Raw genomic sequence first — 23,264 nt, 5'->3', positions numbered from 1 at the left:
ATTTAAGGAATATAGGGAATGAAAGTTTGAGCCCACTCCCAAGGAAACAGATGTAAAACACAAGAGAACTGGAAGGTTGAAGATGAAAGAGACATTTATTTGAGGATTCAGCCCAATCACAGTCCAACAGTTGATATCCGCTAGCAACAAAAGATGTAAAGTCATAAGTATTTAAAATATATAAAGTACTCATCACAAAATGTACAACCAGGTTCCATAAAGCAGTGTGTAAAACCATTAAGTATGGTAAAAAGAAAAAATAATAAACATCTGTGAAAATAAGATAAACTAGTGAGAACTGTTGGGTTATTTTTTGGAATGTAAGAGGGGTCATTAAGAACCAAAAGGAAGTGGGTAGGCTTACTGGATGACAGATTGGGAAAACCTTATTAGAAAGGGTAGGACTGATCAAGTCATCCCAGTTACTCACTTCTTCATATATTTTGGCCAGGGGACATTCTGTCAATAGAACATGAAGTCCACTGACATATAACTTCTGGGAGCCTCAGTAAAATAATAGGGTAAACAAGGGAAACAGATAAGAACTGCTGGAAGAAAGAGGCCTAGCAATGATTCATACAAAATCACTAAGCCTTTTCATATTTCAGTGATGAAAAGGTAAAAAGAGACTTTTGGTTTCTAGTCCAGCACATAAGAAGCTTGGAAGTTGCCACTCCAACCTAACAATAGGTAAAAGGCAAAAATCAACACATCTTCTTAGACCCAAAAGAGAAGTGAAGTCACAGGGCAAAATGCTGCTCCCAAAATTGGAGAGACCAACAGGCAAGTACTGAGAATCACAGCTCACTGGAGCAGCAACCTCTGTGGGAACCAGCACCGAGGTAGGGAAACCTGAACTATGATTTACAAATTGCTGGAGGCTCACTCAGTGTGGAGAACTCTGAAAACTCAAGGGGGCCCCAGTCATTGGGGGCTTCCACATATTTGTGAGTTTTACCTTCTGGATCTCCACCAGGTTCTCACAGTAAACACTGAAGAAAAATCCCACCACAACCTGCTTCCCCACCATGCTTCTGGCAGAACTATTCTGCAGGAACTATTTTGAAATAAACCAGAACATTCAGTTCTTAACAAGGTCTGCCTTCAGGAGAAACTATTTAACCAGAGCCTAACCTGGTGGGGTTTTATCAGAGCCTAACTGGCCTAGGGAAGGGAAATACCCAGTTCAAGCCCCCCTCTAGCCATCCTATTCCATCTCAGGGTATTGGTGGGGGGGACTGAGAGGCACATGTGAAGTTCACAGTCCAGAGGCACAGTCTCACTAAAAGACTGAGACCTAATCATAGGACTATAAAACACCTCCCTTCTTCCCCCGCCCCCCACAAACCCAGGCTCCAAGTGGGCTCCCACCAACCTAGGCTCCTGGCTGGGCCCAGCACCAGGCCGACTATCAAAGACCAGGTTTTTGACCCAACCCAGCACCAGGCCAGCTCCTATAACCTCAGGCCCCCATCCCACCTCAGTGCCGTGCTGGCCCCCATGGATATAGACTCCAGATAAGCTACTACAGACCCAGGCTCCTAGCCCACCCCATCACTAGGCCAGCCCCTGAGGCCCTACCCTCAAGGCTAGCTCCCATGGACCCAGGCTTGCAGTCCGCACCAGAACCAGTCTGGACCCACAGACACAACCTCTAGGCTGGCCCCTGAGGCCCCAGGTGACAGGATGCCTCCTATAGCCCCAGACTCCAGGCTTGCCCTAGTGCCAGGCTGGCCCTGTGGCCCCAGCCTCCAGGCCAGTTCCTGTGAAATCAGGCTCCCAGTCCATCCCAGTACCAGATAAGCCCCATACAGATTCAAATGATGGGCCCACCCACTGGTCCTTGGCACCTGGTTGGCTCCTGTGGACCCAAGATCCAGGTCTGCCCATACAGACCCAGGTCCCAGGCCCATCAGTGCAGACTCAAGCACCAGGCCTGCCCCAGTGAGCCACCATGGACCCAGACACCAAGCTGATCCCCTCTTACCCAAACACCAAGCCTTTCTACCTACTGACCCAGGTACCAGACCTGCCTGCCCAAGGAATCCAGCAGCAAGCCTGCCCACAGACACACCAGATGATCCACCCAGAGTCTCTGGATAGGCTGACAGGCTTTGCCCGTCAAAGTCAGTCTGTAAAGACTGGAAGAGGTGACTACTTCCTCAAATGCACAGGTACCAACGCAAGGCCAGAGGGATCATGAATAATCAAAGAAACACGACTCCACCAAAGGAAGCTATTAAAACTCCAATGACTGACCTTAAAGAAATGGAGATCTATGAACTGTCTGACAAAGAATTCAGAATAATCCTCTTAAAGAAATTTAGTGAACTAAAAGAAAACAGATAGACAATTAAATGAATTTAGGAATATAATGCATGAAGAAAATGAGTTCAACAAAGAAATAGAAACCATAAAGAAAAGAAAGACAGAAATCTTAGAGTTGAAGAATACACTGCCTGAAGAATTCAACAGTTTCAACTGAGTTGAAATAGACTCAATCAAGCAAAAGAAAGAATTGGTTACCTAAAGGGCAGGTCATTTGAAATCATCCAGTCAGAGGAGCAAAAAGAAAAAAGAATGAAAAGAAGGAAGACAGTCTATGTGAATTATGAGATACCATTAAAAGAAACAATCTACACATAATTGGAGTCCCAGAATGAGGAGAAAGGGAGGAAGGAGAAGAAAGCTTATTTAAAGAAATAGTGACTGGGCTTCCATGGTGGTTCAGTGGTTAAGAATCCCCCCCGCCAATGCAGGGGACACGGGTTCAAGCCCTGGTCCGGGAAGATCCCACATGCCGTGGAGCAACTAGGCCCGTGTGCCACAGCTACTGAGCCTGAGCTCTAGAGCCCACAAGCCACAACTACTGAGCCCATGCACTGCAACCACTGAAGCCCACACGCCTAGAGCCCGTGCTCCACAACAAGAGAAGCCCCTGCAATGAGAAGCCCACGCACCACAACAAAGAGTAGCCCCCGCTCGCTGCATCTAGAAGAAAGCCTGCACGAAGCAACGAAGACCCAACGCAGCCAAAAATTTTTTAAAACTTAAAACGTTAAAAAAGAAAAAAAGAAACAGTGACTGAGAACTTCCCAAATCTGAGGAGATGTCTGGACGTCCAAATTCATGAAGCTAATAGGTCATCCCAAAATTTCAACCCCAAACGATTTTCTCCAAGGTACATTATAATAAAACTATATAAAATCAAAGACAGAGAGAATTTTAAAAGCAGCAAGAGAAAAAACTTCTTCACATATAAAGGGAACCTGCAAAAGGCCATGACCAACAGATTTCTCAGCAGAAAACTTGCAGGCCAGGAGAGAGTGGGATGATATATTCAGAGTATAAGAACTAGAAAATCTGCCAACCAAGAATACTTTACCCAGCAAAGTTGTCTTTCAGAAACGAAGGAGAGATAGACTTTCCCAAACAAACAAAAGCTGAGTGAGTTCATCACCATTAGACCTGTGTTATAAGATATGCTGAAAGGAGTTCTTCAAGCTGAAATGAAAGGATGCTAATTAGTAACATGAAAACATATGTATGTAACTGAAAGACCCTCAGTGGAAAGAACCTACTATAGGAATATAATAATTGTAGCAAATATTTATTGACAACTTACTAGTGCAAAGGTACTGTTCAAAGGCATTAATTTATTTAATTCTCACAGCAATTTGATGAGGTAGTTACTATAATTACCCTGATTTTATAGACGAGAAAACTGAAGCACGGAAAAGTTAAGTCACTTATCCAAAGCCATGCAGCTTTCAAGTGGCAGAACTGACGGTCTGATGGAGGCAGTCTGGCTTTGGAGCTTCTGTACATCCCTGCCACTTCCAGAGCCCAGGTGGGGAGGAGTCAGATTCAGGAAAGACTAGTGAGCACAGAAATTAGTAATAATGAATGGGTAATATGTTTTCTAAACTTTAATGAATTGAATTATTCTGTGGTTTTTCAAAGAGGCAAAATTAAAATTCTGAGCAATACTAATAAGGAAGATGGTAGGGTGATAGGGGAGGCGAGCTGTGTTCAATAGTGAAGTGTTTTAAATTTCTTTTCTTGTCTAGGAAGGGGCCAGAGATTAATTTCAGACCTTGGGTATTTTTTTTTTTTTGGTTGTTTGTTAACTTTAAATACATGTGTTAATAATTTAATGGTGACTACTAAAAAAATAAAGCAAATATTCATGAAATTTACTGAAATTCCCATTAGAGAATTAAGTAAATGAACTATGACACACATATATAGAATACTATAACCCAGTTTAAAAAAAGGATGTGTGAGTTGAAATGGAAAAATATTCTCAATGTATTGAGTAAAAAAAAAAGAGATTATAAAATGTTTGCATTTTAATAAACATATATGTGCTTTTGAGTGTGTATATATATATGTATACATATTTCTGCATATGTTAACTGAGATTATTTCTGTTGTCATTACTGAATACTTTTTGTTTTCTACTACATACATTTTGGTACATTTTTTAAAGTGTGCATGCATACTGTCCGTTATTATAATCAGAAAAGAAAAAGAAAAGGTTGTGATTTGGGGGGAAAAGAAAAAAGAAAATGTCATGTTTTGCTCTGTCTGGCCATTCCACTATTTTTGGATATTTTGTCCCTATTGACCTCAAACTGCAGTTTATATGAAACATTCTTTGTGGATCAGGATTCTCTGTGTTACTAGAAATACTTATAGCCTTCAACAACACTAAAAGCAAACAAAGAAAAGCATGGTTGAGGGAGGGGAAATAAGACAAAAATGCAAGCACATCTTGACATGTAGTCCAACCCCAGGTGCGTGATCAAGGGGAGGAGGCACCCAGGCCCCGTGCACACGGGCTGACATCCTGCTCCAGCAGGAGAGCTTGGTTTTTTCCTCAGATGACAATACCAATGGTTGTGGCTAGGGAAGGAAAACTGCGTTCTTTGAGGAAAAGAACAGCTCCCTATGACTAGAAGTCTGACCAGCGTGGCGGTCTCACTCTACAAGTTGGCTTCAGCAGCACAATTGCTCTCACTCAGCATTTTGGCACGTTGGTTCATTGTATCCTCTACCAGACGTCACGCCCAATCAGACCAGTTTGTCCAATGATAACTCTGACAACTGACTGCAGCCCATATTGTCATGTCTGCTACCATGAACCTCCGCTGTCCCCAACACACACAGAGACAGACTTGTGCCCCCTACCCCAAGACTGGGCATCCTTATTCTTATAAACGAAGCTCCATTGACTACTTACAGTATTCAGGGAACTGAGCTAAATGCTAGGAACCAAAAACAGGGGTTTATAATCTGTCAGGAAGACATACACTAGGGGCAATTAGGCTCTTACAGGACAGAATTAATTTAGTTTGTGAATAATCTGGTTTGTTGGTGTTCCTATGAAAATATGTGTGGTAGCCGAAAGTGGCCCTCCAGAGATGTCCCTGTCCTAACCCCCAGACCCTGTGAACATGCTATCTTACACGACCAAAGGGACTTGGAAAAATTACACAAAGCAAATGTGTGATTAAGAAATGGACCTTGAGAAGGGGAGATTATTCTGGATTACCCAGGTGGACTCAATCTAATCATATGAGTCCTTAAAACTGTGGTCAGAGGGAGATGTGACTACAGAAGGAGGGTCAGGGAGATGCAACATTGCTGGTTTTGAGTATGGAGCAAGAGGTTCACAAGCTGAGGTGGCCTCTAGGAGCTGGGAAAGGCAAGGACACAGATTCTTCCCTAGAGTCTCCGGAAGAAACCTTGACTTTAGCCCTGTGAGGAGGATTCTGGACTTCTGATCTCCAGAACTATAATAAGTCTGTGTTGTTTTAAGCCACTGTGTTTGTGGTAATTTGTTACAGCAACAATAGGAAACTTATACAACATGCATAATATGCATATTTTCCCAGGTGGAGTAGGACCCGAAAAGCCTACAAAGGTTCAGTGGTTCTGAAGCGCACATAAAGGGCTACGCAAAGGCCAGCTTCCTCACAACAGGAACATCAGCTAGGAAGCCTCACTGAATGCCTCTCTACTAGAGCTGGGGACTGCAAGGGAGGCAGAAGGTCCACTCACACTGAGCTTCCCCTGGGCCACGGGCACATGCTGACTCCTGGCACAGGATGGGGAACACTACTGAGGATGTACCTAGGGCATGATGGTGCCACTCCTAAGTGATCTAGTCCGTATGCCCAGGACAGAGCTGTAAACTCTAATTGACCGGAATTCTTCGTGGAGCTGACAGAAACGCTGTAACTCAAGGGTTGGTCAGGTTGAGGTTTATCAGCAGAGGGGGGACACTGGGAATTGTCATAGCGCACCTGGGACTGTGAAGAAAGTGCAAGGGAACCCAGGCCTATAATTCTTGAAGTGAAGCTAAGCAGGGCCCTAGGCTGCTACAGGGACTTTGGAGACACACAAGATCCTTGTGGCCTGCTTCAGTGTCGAATGCTAACCAGGGCTCCACATCATGGCACAGATAAGAGTCCAAAGGCAATGACTGTAGGAGAGAAGGGTATTTGGGGGGTTCCAAGATGACAGGGCCTCAGATTTTTGGACTCACCAGGGCAGAGGGAATTTGGAAGTGGCAGAAATGAAACAATATCAGGCTGTGCCTTTTTACTGAGAGGCAGACTGAGGGAAAGCACACAAAGCAGTGTGGAAGGAAGGGGCCATCTGCCTAGCTGGCCAAGGCAACTGAATCAACCCTGTCAGTTCCCCCTCACATCCAGAGGCCCATCCAATCCTAGGCAAGGTTGCAGGGACAGCAGTAACAGTTCTTACAGTGGAGAGTAGGGAAAGCTGCTATTGGTGAGCAGCAGAATCGCCCCTTGGGCCCACCCAACTATCAGACTCACTTGATGAGAGGGAAACAGGCCCTCCCACAAAGGGTGGTGCTATTCTGCACAGGGTAGCCTAACACAAGTCACACCTTTGAAAATGGACTATTTTTTTATCAGTAGAGATGCCTCCTTTGTTGGGACAACTGTCAATTAGATCATCTGAGTATATGGAGAGTATCCTAAAGGTTTGGCTTTGTTAACGCAAATCATAGTCCCCACTACGTAACAGTTGGAAAGTTGGGGCCAGAAGCTTATTCTCATCAGCTTGAGATGACATTAAGGATCCTACACAGAGGCCCTATGACTCTGATTAGATAGAGCAGAGTATACAACTGAGCCAAGTCAATCACAGGTGGGCCCAACTGGATATCTGACACAATCCTGGAGGCAGGTGGAAGACAGTAGACAACAGACATTTATAAAGCAGTGCAAGAGCTGGAGCCCCAAATCCAACAGCCAGTTCCAAAACTGAGCCAAGAACCTGAGGGAGTAGTTGGGTATGAAATGCCAGAGCAGGGGTTCAGATATGGGTTGTCTTCTAGGAATTTTATCAAAAGATTACTTTCTTCGAAGTAGTTGGTTTTTCATTAGAGCTGACATGGAGCTGTACAGTGACTTTTAACTCAAGGACATCTTAAAGGCCCTGCTAGACATTTGACAAACATGAGTATATCCCTGCTAGACATTTCACAAACATAAGTATATCCCTGCTAGACATTTGGCAAACACATAAGTATTCCCCTGCTAGACATCTGACAAACATGCAATGACTGTAACCACAGCATGATTACCAGTCATTAGTCCACACGTCCTGCATTTGCTCACTCTTCTCAAGGCTTAAGGTCTCATCTCTTCAGTATCTCTAGGGGAAATATACATTGACTTTAAGATAATTTATACTTCCGTTAGCTGATACTACTCTATCTTCTTTTTACCACATTTGATAGATTTTTATCTCTGTACATTCCTACTTTATTTTATTCTGCATTGAGGATTTTTGGATCTAAACTGTAGCAGGAGCTATAGAAGCATTCTTCTCTGTGCTGGGCAGGAACTTTCTACACTTTGAATCTAGAGTGGGGCTCTAATAGCATATAAGAATTTGGAAAATGGTACAAAGATAACAATTTTGAAAGACATTTAACTTTTAGAAGAAAATGTAGGTGAATATCATTATGACCTTGATGCAGGTGAGGATTTCTTAAATAAGACACCAAATGCACAAACTACAAAAGAAAAGATTAGTAAAAAGCCGTATTTTAGAAAATAACATCTCTGAAGAAAGATAAGAGGAATTATGATTGTTTCTCAAAAACTGAAGCTTTAAGAGATGGTGAAATGACTGCACTGAGGTTTTGCTACATAATCCACGATACAGTAAATGTACTGGTTTAGTTACTGAATGTGCCAGAAAATTACTTGACCTAGTTTTACCCCCAACATGAACATTCTGACTGGAATTTGATAATGGCACTATAGCGAGGACATGGCGTACATATACGAGAAACGAAGACAGTGGTCAGTTTTATTTTGTTTTGCTTTTGTCCACAAACCAAAAAGAAATGGGTCTCATGTGAGAAATATGTCCTGATGGGAAAACCGCTATTGAGATGGATTTCCAAAGGAAGTTACCGACTCAATGTGCCCTTTTTCATATAATAAGAACACATTTCTCCCCATAAAGTACCGAGACTCTGGAAATTTTTTCTGCCCTCCTCTGAGACAAATATTCCTGCCTGTCCTTGAAACGGATTTATAATTTCTAGTTTATTCCCTAAATGAGTAGCTCTCACTTAGAAATTTGCATTAGAATCATCTGCAGAATCTTAAAAAAAAAATACGGGTTTTGGACCCAATCCCAGTGATGTTGATTTAGTAAGTCTGACAGGGACCCTGGCATCTATATTTTTAAAAATTATATTCCCCAAGTGATCATTTTGCAATGCATACAAATGTTAAATCATTATGTTATAAACCTAAAATTAATATAATGTTGTAGGTCAATTATGCTTCAACTTAAAAAAATTTATTCCCCAAGTGATTCTAGTGTGAAGCTGATTGAGCACAGGAGACCTTTGGGCTCCTGACTATGATTAATCATTCTACTTTTTACCCCTCTGTGCCTCAATTCTTATGAATGATCCCTGCCCCATGTTATTCCATCTGTTTGTTCACATGACTCTCCTAGGTCCTTGATCAGTAACCTATGCACGAAAATCATACTGAACACATAAAGTGTGGAGCAAGCAGGTAGCCTGTTAGCACCAAATCGCTAGCATGTACAGGCATACCTCGTTTTATTGCATTTGGCTTTATTGCACTTCACAGATAATTGTGCTTTTTACAAATTGAAGGTCTGTGGAAACCCTGTGTTGTCAGGTGACGGTTAGCATTTTTTAGCAATAAAGTATTTTTTAATTAAGGTATGTACATTGTTTTTTAGACATAATGTACATTTGTATGCATTGCACACTTAACAGACTATAGTGTAAACATCACTTTTATAGGCACTAGGAAACCCCAAAGTTCATGTGACTTACTCTATTGCAATATTCGCTTTATTGTGGAGGCCTGGAACCAAACCCACAATGTCTCCAAAGTATGCTTGTAATAATAGTGAAATGAGAAGATGAGAACATGCTGAGAAAGAGAAAGAATGACAGAGTGCTTGAAAGCACATCAAGACTGAGGCTTAGAAGAGGAAACAATGGAACAGCTCTTGTCAAATTGGAGGAAATGTCTAAACTCTAACCTCCGCCCTCTATCTTTTTATAGAACATTACCTACAGCATAATCCCTGCACCAGCTGGCTCCTTAGCAACAGCTTCCCATTGGTCGCCTCCCCTCAGAGGGACTTATATAAAGCTTCTCTTATTTCCCTTTCCGAGACTGGAGGAGACAAATTTCTCTTCTTCAGGTTACTCCGTAATTACTTTCATGAACCCTCTACATTTTTTGAACTAGCCCCTACGAAAAGTCATGAAGGCTTTTTCCTCTCCAACCTCTTCACACAGGCTAAACTCCCTGTAACAGAGGTCATGCTCCTTTCCTGCTTACCACCTTCCAAAGTTAGCAGAGGAATTTTGGACAAACAAGAAAAATGGTCATTTCCTTCATACTCTAATTTCTGACACACATGGTTGGATCAGTGAGATTAAAGTGGCTGAGAAGAAAGATTCAGGGAGATGCTTCTGAATTTCTCTGGGATCACTGCCTGGGTTTGAAGATTCCTAAAAACTGTTTCAATTGCCCTCAGGGATAGTCTCCTTTCGCCTCTAAAATAAACAATTACATTCACTATGGCAAATATTGGGCTTAAACATTTTTTTTAAACGAAATTCACATTTTATTTAGGTTGAAATAAACTATACAAAATTGATTTTCTTCACCAAAAATAACAGCAATATTTTCTGTATTATTCCTAGATAAACCACAGAACACTTATTTTTGTAGGTTTTCTAGGTTTTGCTTGTAAATCAAGATGAGGCAGTAGATACAGTCATGGAAAAAGACAGAAGAAAACAGACAAATCAGTTGTCAGTATCCATGGCCTCTGATCCTGTCTTGACCATGAAACAGAAGTGTTCAACATATACCTGCTAAAAAGCTCATGAAGATGTAGGCTCAATAAAGGAATGCAAAGAGCAACAACCGGATGTGGAACAAGGGAAGGCTCTTCCATTCAAACTTTAACTATAACTTGTTCCTTTAACTTCATTTGATAAAGACAAAGTCTAGGGACTTCCCTGGTGGTGCAGTGGTTAAGAATCCGCCTGCCAAATCAGGGGACACAGGTTCAAGCCCTGGTCCGGGAATATGCTCCACATGCCGTGGAGCAACTAAGCCCGTGCACCACAACTACTGAGCCTGCGCTCTAGAGCCCGCAAGCCACAACGACTGAGCCAACCAGCCGCAACTACTGAAGCCCACATACCTAGAACCCGTGCTCCACAACAAGAGAAGCCACCACAATGAGAAGCCCGTGAACCACAACGAAGAGTAGCCCCTGCTCGCTGCAACTAGAGAAAGCCTGTGCGTAGCAACAAAGACCCAATGCAGCCAAAAATAAATAAATAAATTAATTAATTAATTAAAAAGACAAAGTCTACACTAAAACTCTTGTTTGGTGAGCTCACATGTTTCTCTTACAGTCTGATAATTTTCTTAACTGTCCTTTACAGATTTTCAACAGCATACTTAAAACTCCTACCATTCAAAGGTCAGTCATGCGTTTCATTGTAACGTTTTATAAAATGTATACCTCTGGGCTTAAACTTTTAATAGTAGTTCTTCATTTGACAAAAACTATTATGTTAAGAAACAAAATCCTTGACCAGTTACTGAGGCAACATATGAAATTAAATTTCTAAGACTTTTCTAGGAATTTTATCAAATGTTAGCATTACTATAAACATCTTGTCTCCAAAATGTTTATGTACACCCATGGGAGAGGGCTTGAGTTAGGCCATTGGAACTAATAATAAGCCAGACTTGAGGATATAGTTAATAGTGATATTAGCTATAGGCTATAGAAGCCTAGGTGCCAATTAATACTGCACTGAGAAACTTACTTTTATCAGTTTTATTCTCCAAGAAGAACTGTCTCCAAACCTAGTGCCCAGGACTCTTTCTGACCCAGTCTGGGTAATGTTCTTGTAGTTCAGAAGTCTTAAGTTCTCTTTCCTGTTTCAACTTTTTGGAATGGCTTAGGGAAAGCTTGCATAGAAGTTAAGGTTAAAGGAAAGTCTAAATAATTTTTGGAATTCTGGGGACATTTAAATATTTGTAGAATTGATTCTTGGGACATTATCACATTTATTCTATGTCACAACCAATGATAATTCTTCATGATTTGACTTTTCCAGCCACTGTCAGTCACAAAACCATCTGGTTCCTCTGCTGCTTCACAGAGACTTGAGTTCTGATACTTCTCCTTCAGTTACTTTTGTTGATAGTGGAAAGAAGCAGCACAAGAAAGAGCAGGTGTTTCCGTTCTAAGTTCTCTAAATACAGAAATTTCATAAACATGTTTAGCTGGCATTCCAAGAGTTGGTAGGTTAACAAACATTTACCAAGTGCCTACTATGTGCCAAGCACTGTTCCAGGTACTGAGGATACTATGGAAATGAACACAGATAGAGTGCCTGCCCCTTCAAGGAGGGAAGGACAGTGGAACTCCTGAAACACATACTCTACTGGAAGAGTGCTTCTGAGGTCTGTGCTTAATTGTTATGCTGAGGATATGATAGATAACCTTTTCTTGAATTAGCTATTTACTCAAAAGTTCCACCCAGGTTTTAACTAGAATCAGCTAAAGAACTTCTTACTCCAAAGTCAAAACTAAATCTGAGGTTTTTGCCTCTTCCTCTTTATATCACACAAAATTTGTTAGTTCTATGGTGTTTCATCTTAGACATAATTCAAATTACAAAATGTTCTGCACATTTATAAGATTCTTTGTTGAGTGACTGCCTATTACATAAATTTGTCTATGAGCACATTTTTAAATGAACAGAGTAGCAGTAAAAACAGGAGTATTTTTTGTTTGTTTGTTTTTCATTCCCATTTACCTGATCTCTAACCCCTTTACAAAAAAAAAAAAAAAAGATCAAAACAAAACCACAAGTATCAAGAAGCTAAATCCTGAGACAAATGGGATGGGCTCCAAAGTCATCATGTTGCTATTGTATGGTTTCTGCACCCTTTCTTATCTAAATCATTGATTTAACTTTCAGTTTCATAATCTAATTCTGGTTTCATTGTTTTTCTGCTTAAAACTTAAGTGCTGGCCCAGACAAAAGCCCTTGCCTATGTAACTACATTTGAGCCTTACCTGAAGTCAGTAAGATCAATAACAAGGTGAGATGTTTAGATTCTATTTTCCCTCACTGCTTTTGTAAGAATATATATGTAATACACGTATTACATGTGTATATAAAATCTATATATACTTATTTTTACCGGTTTATTATAAAAGGATATGATGAAGGATACAGATGAACATCCAGATGGAAGAGATGCATAGGGCACAGTATGTGGGAAGGGGCTCGGAGCTTCCACGCCCTCTCTGGATGAGCCACTGTCCAGGCACCTCCATGTGCCCACCAACCCAGAAGCCCTGTAAGAATATTTTAATAGCAAATTGAAAAGGGGAAAAAGTTATTATGTATTTACAAAAACACAATATTAAATTAAAAGATAATTTTCAGGGTTCTATCTTAATTATAGCATTTAAAATAACAAACAGAAGCCATAGTTTCAGGGAATGTTTATGTAAAGCTATAAACCTGGGCCAAGTGAAAAGCTGGAAAAAATAAGAAATCCAGCCACTATAAAAGAGCTATACCACAGTTGCTTGTATCAAATAGCTTCTTGTGGGGGAAGAAAATTTTTCCTTTCCCCTTCTAGGTTCCTTCCACTGGTCTAACAATCAAATTAACATAAGGAAGATAAACAAGAGAAAAACAAATAATTTGATACATACCTAAGAAGAGAACAAAGCAGGCTGTTTACATACCTTTTTAGAAAAAGAATCAAACATTTGTGAAGATTTGACAAAACAAAGGGGTTTTTGCTTGGGGTAGCAAATTAATGAAGGAGTAACAAAGTTTGCTTATACACCTTTCCCGGCCTCAAATTCCCTATCTCAGTGCCCTTCATCCTCATGGCATAGGGAGGATAACTTCCTATGGGAGCTTTGTTTCCTGCTTTCAGGGGAACAAAGGAAGGTCAGAGTGTTCTTATACGAGCTGTTTCTCAAGTAACTTTAAATCAAAATAATCAATATGCCACCTTGGCATATTTGGGAACAGCCTGCCCCAAGCCCCATCATTCCCATTGAATAGAAAGAAGGTATCTTGGATAGCTGGTAGGCAGTTATGTTTTATTCAATCATTCAAAAACCATTTATGAAACAGCTACTGTATGTCACGGAAAGCACTATTATAAATGCTAGGGATACACAGATTAACAAAAACAAGGCCTTAGCCTTGTGTAAGTTCATATATTGCACTGTATCAGTGCTCTTAAATTGTTCTATTTTATAGGTGGATTTTGTACACCTACCTGGTTTAATACTTAGCAGTGAATTTTAGAAAAATATTTACTATTATGGTTCAACATTTCCATATAGCCAAAATATATACTTTATGACTTATTTCAGACTTTTTCCTGATAAAATACATACACATTTTTTGGTAGAAATTTTGGGAACTTTTCTACACAGAAAAAAAAAAAAAGTGTATTTTTAATCACTCAAAGATAATTACTATTGGCATTTTTTTCTAGAATTTTTTTTATACATTTGATTTCAAGTAACAGAAAACCCAACTCAAACTTGTTTAAACAATAAAGAAAATTGATTGGCTCACATGAATGAGAAGTCCACAGGCTGACTGGCTTCAGGTGAAGCTTGATCCTACAACTCAATATGTCATCAAGGACCCGTTTATTTCCTTCCCTCTGCTGTGCTTTCCTTGGTGTCTGCACCATTCTAAGACTGGTTCCTCTCGTGGTCCCTAGATGGCTGCCAGTATCTTCCTGGCAGTAGGAAAGAACGTCAGCATTCTCAGCAAATGTTCTAAGAGCCATTCTATCAAACCACCTTGGTGCCACTGCCCATCCTGACTCAATGATTGAGTCCAACGAACATACTGATCGGTTAGCATAGGTTAGTTACATCACCTTTGAAGGCGGAGTGAGATCAGCTTCTCTGGAATCATATGAATCTCTAAGGAGAAATTGGTACTGACAGGAAGGGGACAGGCAGTATTAAAGAAACTAGAAATCATTTTAGACATATTCAAACAACACATTTAAGTCACTCTAAACACTTGTACTATTTTATCTTCCTCTTCTTTACTCATCTTTGATTAGACTCTATGGATGGCCCAGAGTCCAAATTTTTCAAGGGAGATCATCCTCAAAATTTTGATAGAGAATATTAAGTAGGTATTGAAAATTATGACACAGATCTATATTTCTGAATAAAAATGTTATATATTAAATGAAAAAGGTTACTAAAAATCACGTATATGAAAAATAATGTGTATGGTATGACCCTATTTTTCTTAACTGATTTATATATGTGTAGGAAAAAGTGATACATATATAGTAAAACGTTAACAGAAGTTATCTTAGCTGTGCTTTTCACTTCCTATTTCCAGTTAACAGTATATATAGGTCAGCATCTCACAGAATGACTGGCAGACAGGATAGTGAAATTAAATTATTACCTTATGGCATTCATCAGTAATTGCTTATCTAAGAATGACTTTTTTTTTTTTTTTCTTTATTTTATGGCTGTGTTGGGTCTTCGTTTCTGTGCGAGGGCTTTCTCCAGTTGCGGAGAGTGGGGGCCACTCTTCATCGCGGTGCGCGGGCCTCTCACTGTCGCGGCCTCTCTTGTTGCGGAGCACAGGCTCCAGACACGCAGGCTCAGTAGTTGTGGCTCACGGGCCCAGTTGCTCCGCGGCATGTGGGATCTTCCCAGACCAGGGTTCGAACCCGTGTCCCCTGCATTGGCAGGCAGATTCTCAACCACTGCGCCACCAGGGAAGCCCTAAGAATGACTTTTTGATGAAGTCCTTCATCTCCGTAAACACTTTGTTCCTAGAGTTATTGTCCCCCTGCCAGCTGCTCTTACTTGTCCACTCCATACAGTTATCTCCAAACCACATCTTTGGCTCTGTTTTTTCTCTCTTGAGCTTCTGTTTTCTCTTTAGGTGTCTCCTAGAAATCTCTACTTACATGTGCTGATACCTTCATGAGCAGTTAGTTCACAGGACAGTGAGCACTTAGACTCTCATTCACTTGCTGGCTGTTCTTAGATCAATGACTTAATCTCCAGGACCTCAGATAAAGAAGATGATGATAACTTCTTCAAGAGAGGAGACTAAACTAAGTTTCTTGAGGTTTTAGATTTTAGGCCTGAAACCAAATTCATTATCTTCTTGTAACCACTTCCCTCACTTGAAAGATTTCTTCCTTTCATCTTCAGATAATAGAATGATAGGAAACAGTAGAACTTTAGAACTAATAAGGATGTTAGAGTCTCCCTAGCTCAATTCCTTTTCTTTACTATAATGGATGAACAAATACATACCTTCATTATCTCCTTCCTTTTCTTGCCTTATCAGTAATCCAGTCCCATCAGTTCTCCTTTTGTAATCTCTCTCAAGCCTCTTTCATTGTTTTCATTACCACCACCCCAGACTACATCTTTATTTCCTCGTGGCTTGGTTTTTCCCAAGGTCATGTTTTTCCTGCTTTCAGTCTTTCAACTAATCCTGGGAAAGCTTCCAGATTGCATATCCGAAAATAGTGTGATCACTAAGACATGTTCTCATGAAAAAAGAATTTGATGGTTTTACTGTGGTCAGAGGATAGGTCCAAACTCTAAGGCTAACCTAAGGAACTTCCTAGAGGTTCACCCTAACTTACCTTTCCAGGCCTACCTTCCAGTATTCCGCTAAAAGTTAAAGCTGAATAAATATTTATTTAATTGAATTAATCTCCATACTTTCTAAACACAAATTCTTTTAGCTTTGAGGTATAACCAGGAGATTAAAAAAAAAAAAAGCAGCCAGGTTCAAGGGAAACAGGGAAGCTGTTAAAAGTTAGGAAGATAGAGAACAAGGGTGAAGTGAGGAGAAGAGTAGCAGAATTCATGACTTTTCTATATGTTCAGTTCCTGCTCTACAGTTTTCCACCAATACAGTTTCCGCTCAGTACACTGAGGGGATATGGATGTCGTTCCCCCGACAATAGAAACACAAGCAGTCAGGGACTGGGTGCTTATTCTAAACCAAGCACAGGGCTAAAGCTTTACAGACATTTTAAGTCTCTGATTTAGGAAGGTCAAGGTCACACTGCCTTGAGAAAGGTGAAAGGCAGGAGTCTGACCCACGATTAAAGACCTTGCTTTAAACTGTGCTATAAAAACGAGCAGGCTAATCAAGAGAGGACTTGGCCGACCACACGAGTCTGGGGTTAGACGTAAAGACAAGAGGCTTCTGCACCTGAATTTACGGAGAGGAAAACGAAACGGCAAAGCGCCCACAGCAGCCGCCATTTTGCGGGAGCCGAGCGGCCGGAAGTCCCGCCGCCGGCTTCTAGCGGCTGGGAAGCTCGCAGCCTGCGGCGGAGGCTGGGGTACCGGAGGACCTTGAGCCTCCGCGTCTCAGCGGTCGGGAACGGAGCCAGAGGGCGGGGCCGGGGCCGCGCGGCGTAGTCTCGCGGCGGGAGGCGGAGCCTGAAGGCGGGGCCTTGGACGGCGCGGCTCTGTGGTTCCCCCGGCCGGGGGCGGGGCCTGGAGGCGGGGCGGCGGCGCAGGGAGGAGCTGACCCGGTCCCAGCTTACGAGCGCCTCACTTTCTCGGAATGTGAATGAGCTGCTATAGCCGGCCGCTGGCAGCCGGCAGCTCTCGGCTAGGAGGGCTGGGGTGGGAGGTGACGGTGATTTCCTCCCTGCTTAACCCACCTCGAACATCGACTCCCTTCTCCCGCGGCCCCGGGGATGCGGCCGTAGCAGGTGAGATGGGCCCCCGAGACGCCGACCTGCGCGGTCCCGGCTCGGCTTTGCGGGCCCCTGGTGACCCCGCTCTCGCCCCTCGAGTCTGAGCAGGTGGGCAGCGCCCAGGCCCGCAATCCGCTGCCTGCGCCTGCCCGCCTCTGCCCCGCAGCGCCCGCCTTTAGGACGTGCGGGGCCACCCGGGAAGACTTATGTAGGGGAAGGGGCGGCTTGTCCCCTTTGGTGACAGAGCTGCCATCCCTCAGTTTGAGGAGCACATCATTTACGTGCGTTCACCCTACCATTCTCAGACTCTTCCCTTTATTCCGGGGGTTGGCCTCAGTGAATGCCATCCTGGGAGCTTCTGCCCAGGTACCTGGAGCGTTGCACCAAATTTTCTCCCTTACCCCTTTTTGGAGCATTTCACTTACCATGCTTTGTGACTGCCATGCCCTGGGGAAGCTGAGCGACCAACTTTGTATCCCAGGCACAGAACCCAGGCTGCCTTTACACTTCCACTGCTGGCTGCCCAGGCATTGGGTGGCAGCTGTTCTTTAGGCGGCCTATTTGGTTACGGATTCTCTACATCCTTATCTTAGAGGGCCAAAGTCTGTCCCTGCCGACAAGAGAAGAGGCAGTGCTCAGCACTCCCTCCCCACTCTGGGTCTTTAGGGAAGACGTTTGGTCCCCTGCAAGTAGGTGGGAGTGGGTGGATGGTGTGACTGCTGGTGTTGAAGGGTGCTTGAATAGGACCACACTGTATTATGCTTTTCCCACTGGAGAAAGGTTACTGGGTGTTTGAGAAATAGCTTAAGAGTTTAAAGCTTTCTCTTTGAAACCCGTCAGAACCCTCCTCCCCATTTTCACTTAATAGCAGTTGTTTACAACGTTAGTGGTTCCTCCATGTTATCTAAACCAAGTATGAGTGGCCAGAAGTGGCTGGTATATAGCATTTCTCTGCTCCCGACCCAGTGAGTGGTCTTTTACTGTGACAAGCCAACTTTTTTGTTCTTTAACAAGCCTTGTTTTTAATGAGATGAAAAGACTGGATGCTATTTTTTTTTAAACTTCCATTGCTGTGGCTCCTGTTTATTTTAAAAGAATGCTTTAAGAAGTATATTCTCGGGGCTTCTCTGGTGGCGCAGTGGTTAAGAATCCGCCTGCCAATGCAGGAGACACGGGTTTAAGCCCTGGTCCGGGAAGATCCACATGCCGCGGAGCAACTAAGCCCGCGCGCCACAACTACTGAGCCTGCGCTCTAGAGCCCAAGAGCCACAGCTACTGAAACCCGTGCGCCTAGAGCCCCTGCCCCTCAACAAGGGAAGCCAGCGCAAAGAGAAGCCCGCGCACCGCAACGAAGAGTAGCCCCCGCTCGCCGCAACCAGAGAAAGCCCGTGCGCAGCAACGAAGACCCAACGTAGCCTAAAATAAATAAATTTATTTTTTAAAAAAAGTATATTCTCTTCCTGTTGGAAAAAAATTTCAGATGAGATAAAACTTTGTAAGTCCTTTTTGGTTATTTTGACTGCCCCTCAATTAGCAGATATTGCTTCTATAATATCAAGGAACATTAAAAGAAACTTCATGGGAAGGGGAAGATTACTTCCCAAAGTTTTTCTCTTAATTTTTGACTACCTGAAAGTTAAACCTGGGCCTTGCTACAGCTATTTGACCATCACCTTGAGGGAAATAAAGAGCTCTCCCTTCCCTGCTAACAACTAAGATCAAACTAAATTAAATTGAACTCCTCTTAGTTGTTTGGTATAAAATGAAAACTGATAACCTTACAACCCATCCCATCCCTCTGTTTTAGTTGGAGGCTCTTTAATACCAAGTATGTTTGAAGAACTGCATAGAACAATGAATTATATTTAATTTACTACCATTCTTCTTCTTATTAGGACACACAACTCCTAATGGCAATTGCTACCATTTCTTGAAGGCCTACTTTGTGATAAGCTGTGTATAAAAGCTCCAATCCTCACAACAGCCCTCTAAGGAGGTTTTTACTCTCATTTTACAGTTGAAGAAGCTATGGTGCAGAGAGGCTGAGTTACCCGAAGAGTTGATGAGTGATAGGCCCCAAATTGGGTTCAGGCCATTTGACTCTTTTCACTGAACAACTGCAAGTTTAGTTAAAACTGTTGGTTTAAAAATTATTGGAATACATTGATATGCAAGTGTGGTACAAATAAGGGGTAGGGAGCAGTGTAAGTTATAATGCTCCAGGAAAAGAAATATAGGGAACTTTTTAAAAAACAGAAGACTGGAGTAGTTTATCACCTTAATCTTTAGCACTGCCTTTTCAAGTCCACATCTCTCAGGGGCTCCAAATGTTTAACACCTTTGTTCACTTGTTTACCAGCTCATTACTTTAATTATGGGTACCTGTACCAATCAGTAGCTTTCCCAGGATATAATTTGATGCTTATTTGGTAAACTTCAAGTATGTGAGTATTACAGGTTTTGTGTATATTGACCACTCCTATCTAATCCTAGTAGGAAAATATTTGTCCTGATCCAGATTAAATGTAATGTTTTAAAACGGTTCAGTTTATACCAGGGTAGCACAGAGAAAATGATCTCGTCCACACCCCCAGTTGTATCAGTTATTGGTCTTTGGCCTGCCATCTGAGTCCTTAATGTGATGTGGGTGTTTGAGAACTTAACCTGGGCATTATACATTTCAGGAAGCATAAGCTTTTTTACTTTCTACCTTATATAAGGCTACTTTAGATGGTTAACCCAGAATAATCACTTAGGAATTGGCAATTGTCACTATGTTAGTTTCAAGTTACTAATAAAACTGGTTAGTTGCAGAGTTGTTCAAACCTAATGTTCATTGTGTCCCTGGCAGCAAGAGGAAAGTCTGGTAAGTATTGTCATATTAACATAAAGTTTTCCTTGCTTCATTTTCTGAACATCTTTAGAACATTTTACAAGACATTTTGTGTTCTTTAACATTTTATGAACAGCTTTGGAACATTTCAGAACACATTTTGTGGTCTTGGTGAAAAACTTAGAATACTTAACATTCAGGAAAAAACAAAAAACCTAAATTCTGTCCATGAAGTAGATAGTTCCTAAGAAAGAACATTGATCCACTAAAGGGTGAAAGGTTTATTTAAGAGCAGGTGATTATTTTAGTCTCCTAAATCTCCTGTGTGCTCCAGGCACGGTGCTAGGCATTAGGGACACAAAAGTGAGCAGAAACATGCATAGTCCCTGCTTCTATGGCACTTAAAGTCTAGTGAAGGAGACAGACATAAATCACATAGTCACTCTAATACATAGTATAATTATAAACTGAGAAGAGTGGCCTAAAGTTAAGGAACGTGATTCTATTTGAGAAAGACTCCTGGCCTGGCTATGGTGTTAGAGGAGCCTTACCTGATACAACGACTCCTGAATTGATTTGGATATGATTCGGAGGATGGGTAGTTGTTATGTGGGTGGGCAGGGAAGAGAATATTTTAGTGTGAACTGCATGGGCAAAGCCCCTGTGGCACAAAGGACTATGGGGAATTCAAGACAGCCAATATGTCTGGCTGGTGTAAAAGGAACTAAGAGTAGGTTGGTGGGATGCCATCATTTTTTCTTTCATTCTCTCTCTTATATGCCACCAGAAGTTATATTTAACTTTTGTTAAGTGATTTATTTGTGCCATATGTGTTTGTAAGGACTTGATATGAATAATATCAAGTTCCTATGAGGTAGGTACTATTATTGCCATTTCACAGATGAGGAAAATGAGGTACAAAAAAGTAAGTTACTGGTTCAAAGTTGATCAGTGATATTCTATTATACTCTTCTTCCTATCCTATATTCAAGTCCTTCCGCAGGCTGGAAAGGACCTTCCTGTCCATTGTGACTCTTTGATGTAGCCCTGAGGACTTCTGAAATTTCTGGAAAATTTGACTGCAGGTGGACATTCAGCAGACTCTGTGGGCCCCATGCTCTCATCCACTAGGCAGAGCTTGACTGTGGAGCACTGGAGAGGACCACAGGGCATCATTACAGCTGTAAAATCTGTGGATCTTATTTTTCTCATATCTGATACTGAACATAGGACAGCAACATAAATATTTTGAGCTGACCCACCTTTGAGAGTCAAGAGGTTGTTGTTAGCAGACACTTCCACCCATTTTATTTTTCATTGTATTTTTCTCTGATGGTAGTTGAAAAAAGTTTGTATATTTATTTGGCCATTTAATAAATCTATGTTTGCCAGTATATCCTTTAAACTAGAATTCTTCTCATTGACTTCACACTGAATCGTTCTTCTTTCTTTCCAGAGATCTGGTTGGAGTTGGAGGGTGAAAGAAAATGAATTCTTTTTCTGATATACCTGCCAAGAACTTGACCATTGCAGTCAATATGACCAAGACTTTGTCCTCACCAGTAACACATGGATTTAATTCCACTAATGACCCACCTTCAATGTCAATAACAAGGCTTTTTCCAGCCTTACTAGAATGCTTTGGCATAGTCCTTTGTGGCTACATAGCAGGAAGGGCCAATGTTATAACATCAACACAGGCAAAAGGACTGGGAAATTTTGTCTCCAGGTTTGCACTTCCAGCTTTATTATTCAAAAACATGGTTGTACTTAATTTTTCCAATGTGGACTGGTCTTTTCTATATAGTATCTTAATTGCCAAAGCTTCTGTATTTTTCATTGTATGTGTATTAACCTTATTGGTTGCCAGTCCCGATAGTCGATTTAGCAAAGCTGGACTATTCCCTATTTTTGCTACACAAAGTAACGACTTTGCATTGGGATATCCTATAGGTAAGTTACTTTTTATTTTTTAAGTTTTAAAAAATTTCAGGTCTTTTAGAAGGTAACAAAATGTAAGGCTTTAATTTGAATCTTTTAACTAAGCATTTGTTAGTGATTTATACTTATATCTAAGAAATCTTTCATATTTTTTTCTTAAATATGTCTTAAGTTAGATGAATTATATTTTTTCAGAGTTTGAGGCACCTTCAAACATCTACCTGAAATAAATGGTCATATCCAAATAAACTTTGTGAGTCATCTTTCTAATAGTATTTTTTTTCTTCTCAATAATCACATATGAAAGAAATATAATTTCCAGAAGAGATCAGATTCTGATTTAAATTATGTAAAAAGCATAGGCATACACCTGTTGAAAAACTGTCATTATTAAATGTTAGCAGTGGAAATTTATGAGTGACTTTTTCCCTTCCTTATTTTTCTTTCCATCTAGAGTGTATATTATTTTACATTAATGCTTGTTATTGAGTTTTTTATTCAAAATATCAGTGTACTTTGGTCGAAGTTAATTTCTTGTTTAAGGACAAAATGAGGATTTTTTTTACCTTTCCAACTTTTCCTTCTTTAACTTTCCAACTCTTTAAACAGCCTAATTTTATGTTTCTATGTGTATACGTTTTCCTGATGAAATAGTAAACATACTAGTTGGGGATGTTGAGATATCTTAGAAACATATTCTATTTTCCAGAACTCTCTGCCACCAAGAAAATGTATACTTAGTAACTACTTTTTTTTTTAATGTTTTTTTATTGTGGTAAAAGTCACATAATATAAAACATACTATTTTAACCATACTTAAGTGTACAGTTCAGTGGCACTAAGTACAACTCTCACCATCATCCATCTCCCCAATTTTTCACCTACCTAAACTGAAACTCTGTCCCCTTTAAACACTAACTCCCCATTCCCCCTCCCTACTGCCCCCCAAGCCCCCGGCCCCTGGCATCTACCAATGTACTTTCTATGAATTTTTAATATTTTTAAAGTTTATGTTTTGCTTTGATCATGTATCATAATGTAGGGAACTGAATATTATGGATATAGTCATTCATTTATTACTTCATTCATTCATAGGAACCTGTTAGTACCAGTGACTGTGCTAGCTGCTGTGAATACACTTG

At 41.1% G+C, this 23,264-nt stretch overlaps 2 protein-coding genes across 17 annotated transcripts in view; one reads left to right on the top strand and one right to left on the bottom strand.

The window, feature by feature from the left end:
* The window catches only part of LOC309662582 (uncharacterized protein), a 116,786-nt gene extending 99,686 nt beyond the window's left edge, over positions 1 to 17,100 (bottom strand). For 2 of the 14 annotated variants that reach the window (XR_014264768.1, XR_014264769.1), the window contains exons 1-2: positions 14,204 to 17,071; positions 11,405 to 12,951 (exon numbers count right to left, since the gene is read on the bottom strand). The gene's annotated coding sequence lies outside the window, so the exon portion shown is untranslated. Of the gene's footprint in view, positions 1 to 11,404; positions 13,048 to 13,317; positions 13,334 to 14,203 lie in introns of those variants that run through there. The other 12 variants (XM_082465517.1, XM_082465508.1, XM_082465510.1 and 9 more) reach the window with 11 other exon arrangements.
* A 112-nt stretch (positions 17,101 to 17,212) lies between these two features.
* GPR155 (G protein-coupled receptor 155) overlaps positions 17,213 to 23,264 on the top strand; it is a 42,623-nt gene continuing 36,571 nt past the window's right edge. For 2 of the 3 annotated variants that reach the window (XM_082465355.1, XM_082465354.1), the window contains exons 1-2: positions 17,214 to 17,363; positions 21,638 to 22,134. In XM_082465355.1, the coding sequence (XP_082321481.1) occupies positions 21,669 to 22,134 (466 nt within the window). In that variant the 5' untranslated portion in view covers positions 17,214 to 17,363; positions 21,638 to 21,668. Of the gene's footprint in view, positions 17,364 to 21,637; positions 22,135 to 23,264 lie in introns of all 3 variants that reach the window. The other variant, XM_082465356.1, reaches the window with a different exon arrangement.

The sequence above is a fragment of the Balaenoptera physalus genome (genome assembly GCF_965194825.1).
Source record: "Balaenoptera physalus genome assembly, chromosome: 6".
Taxonomy (NCBI): domain Eukaryota; kingdom Metazoa; phylum Chordata; class Mammalia; order Artiodactyla; family Balaenopteridae; genus Balaenoptera; species Balaenoptera physalus.
This window is presented reverse-complemented; position numbering and strand designations above follow the sequence as displayed.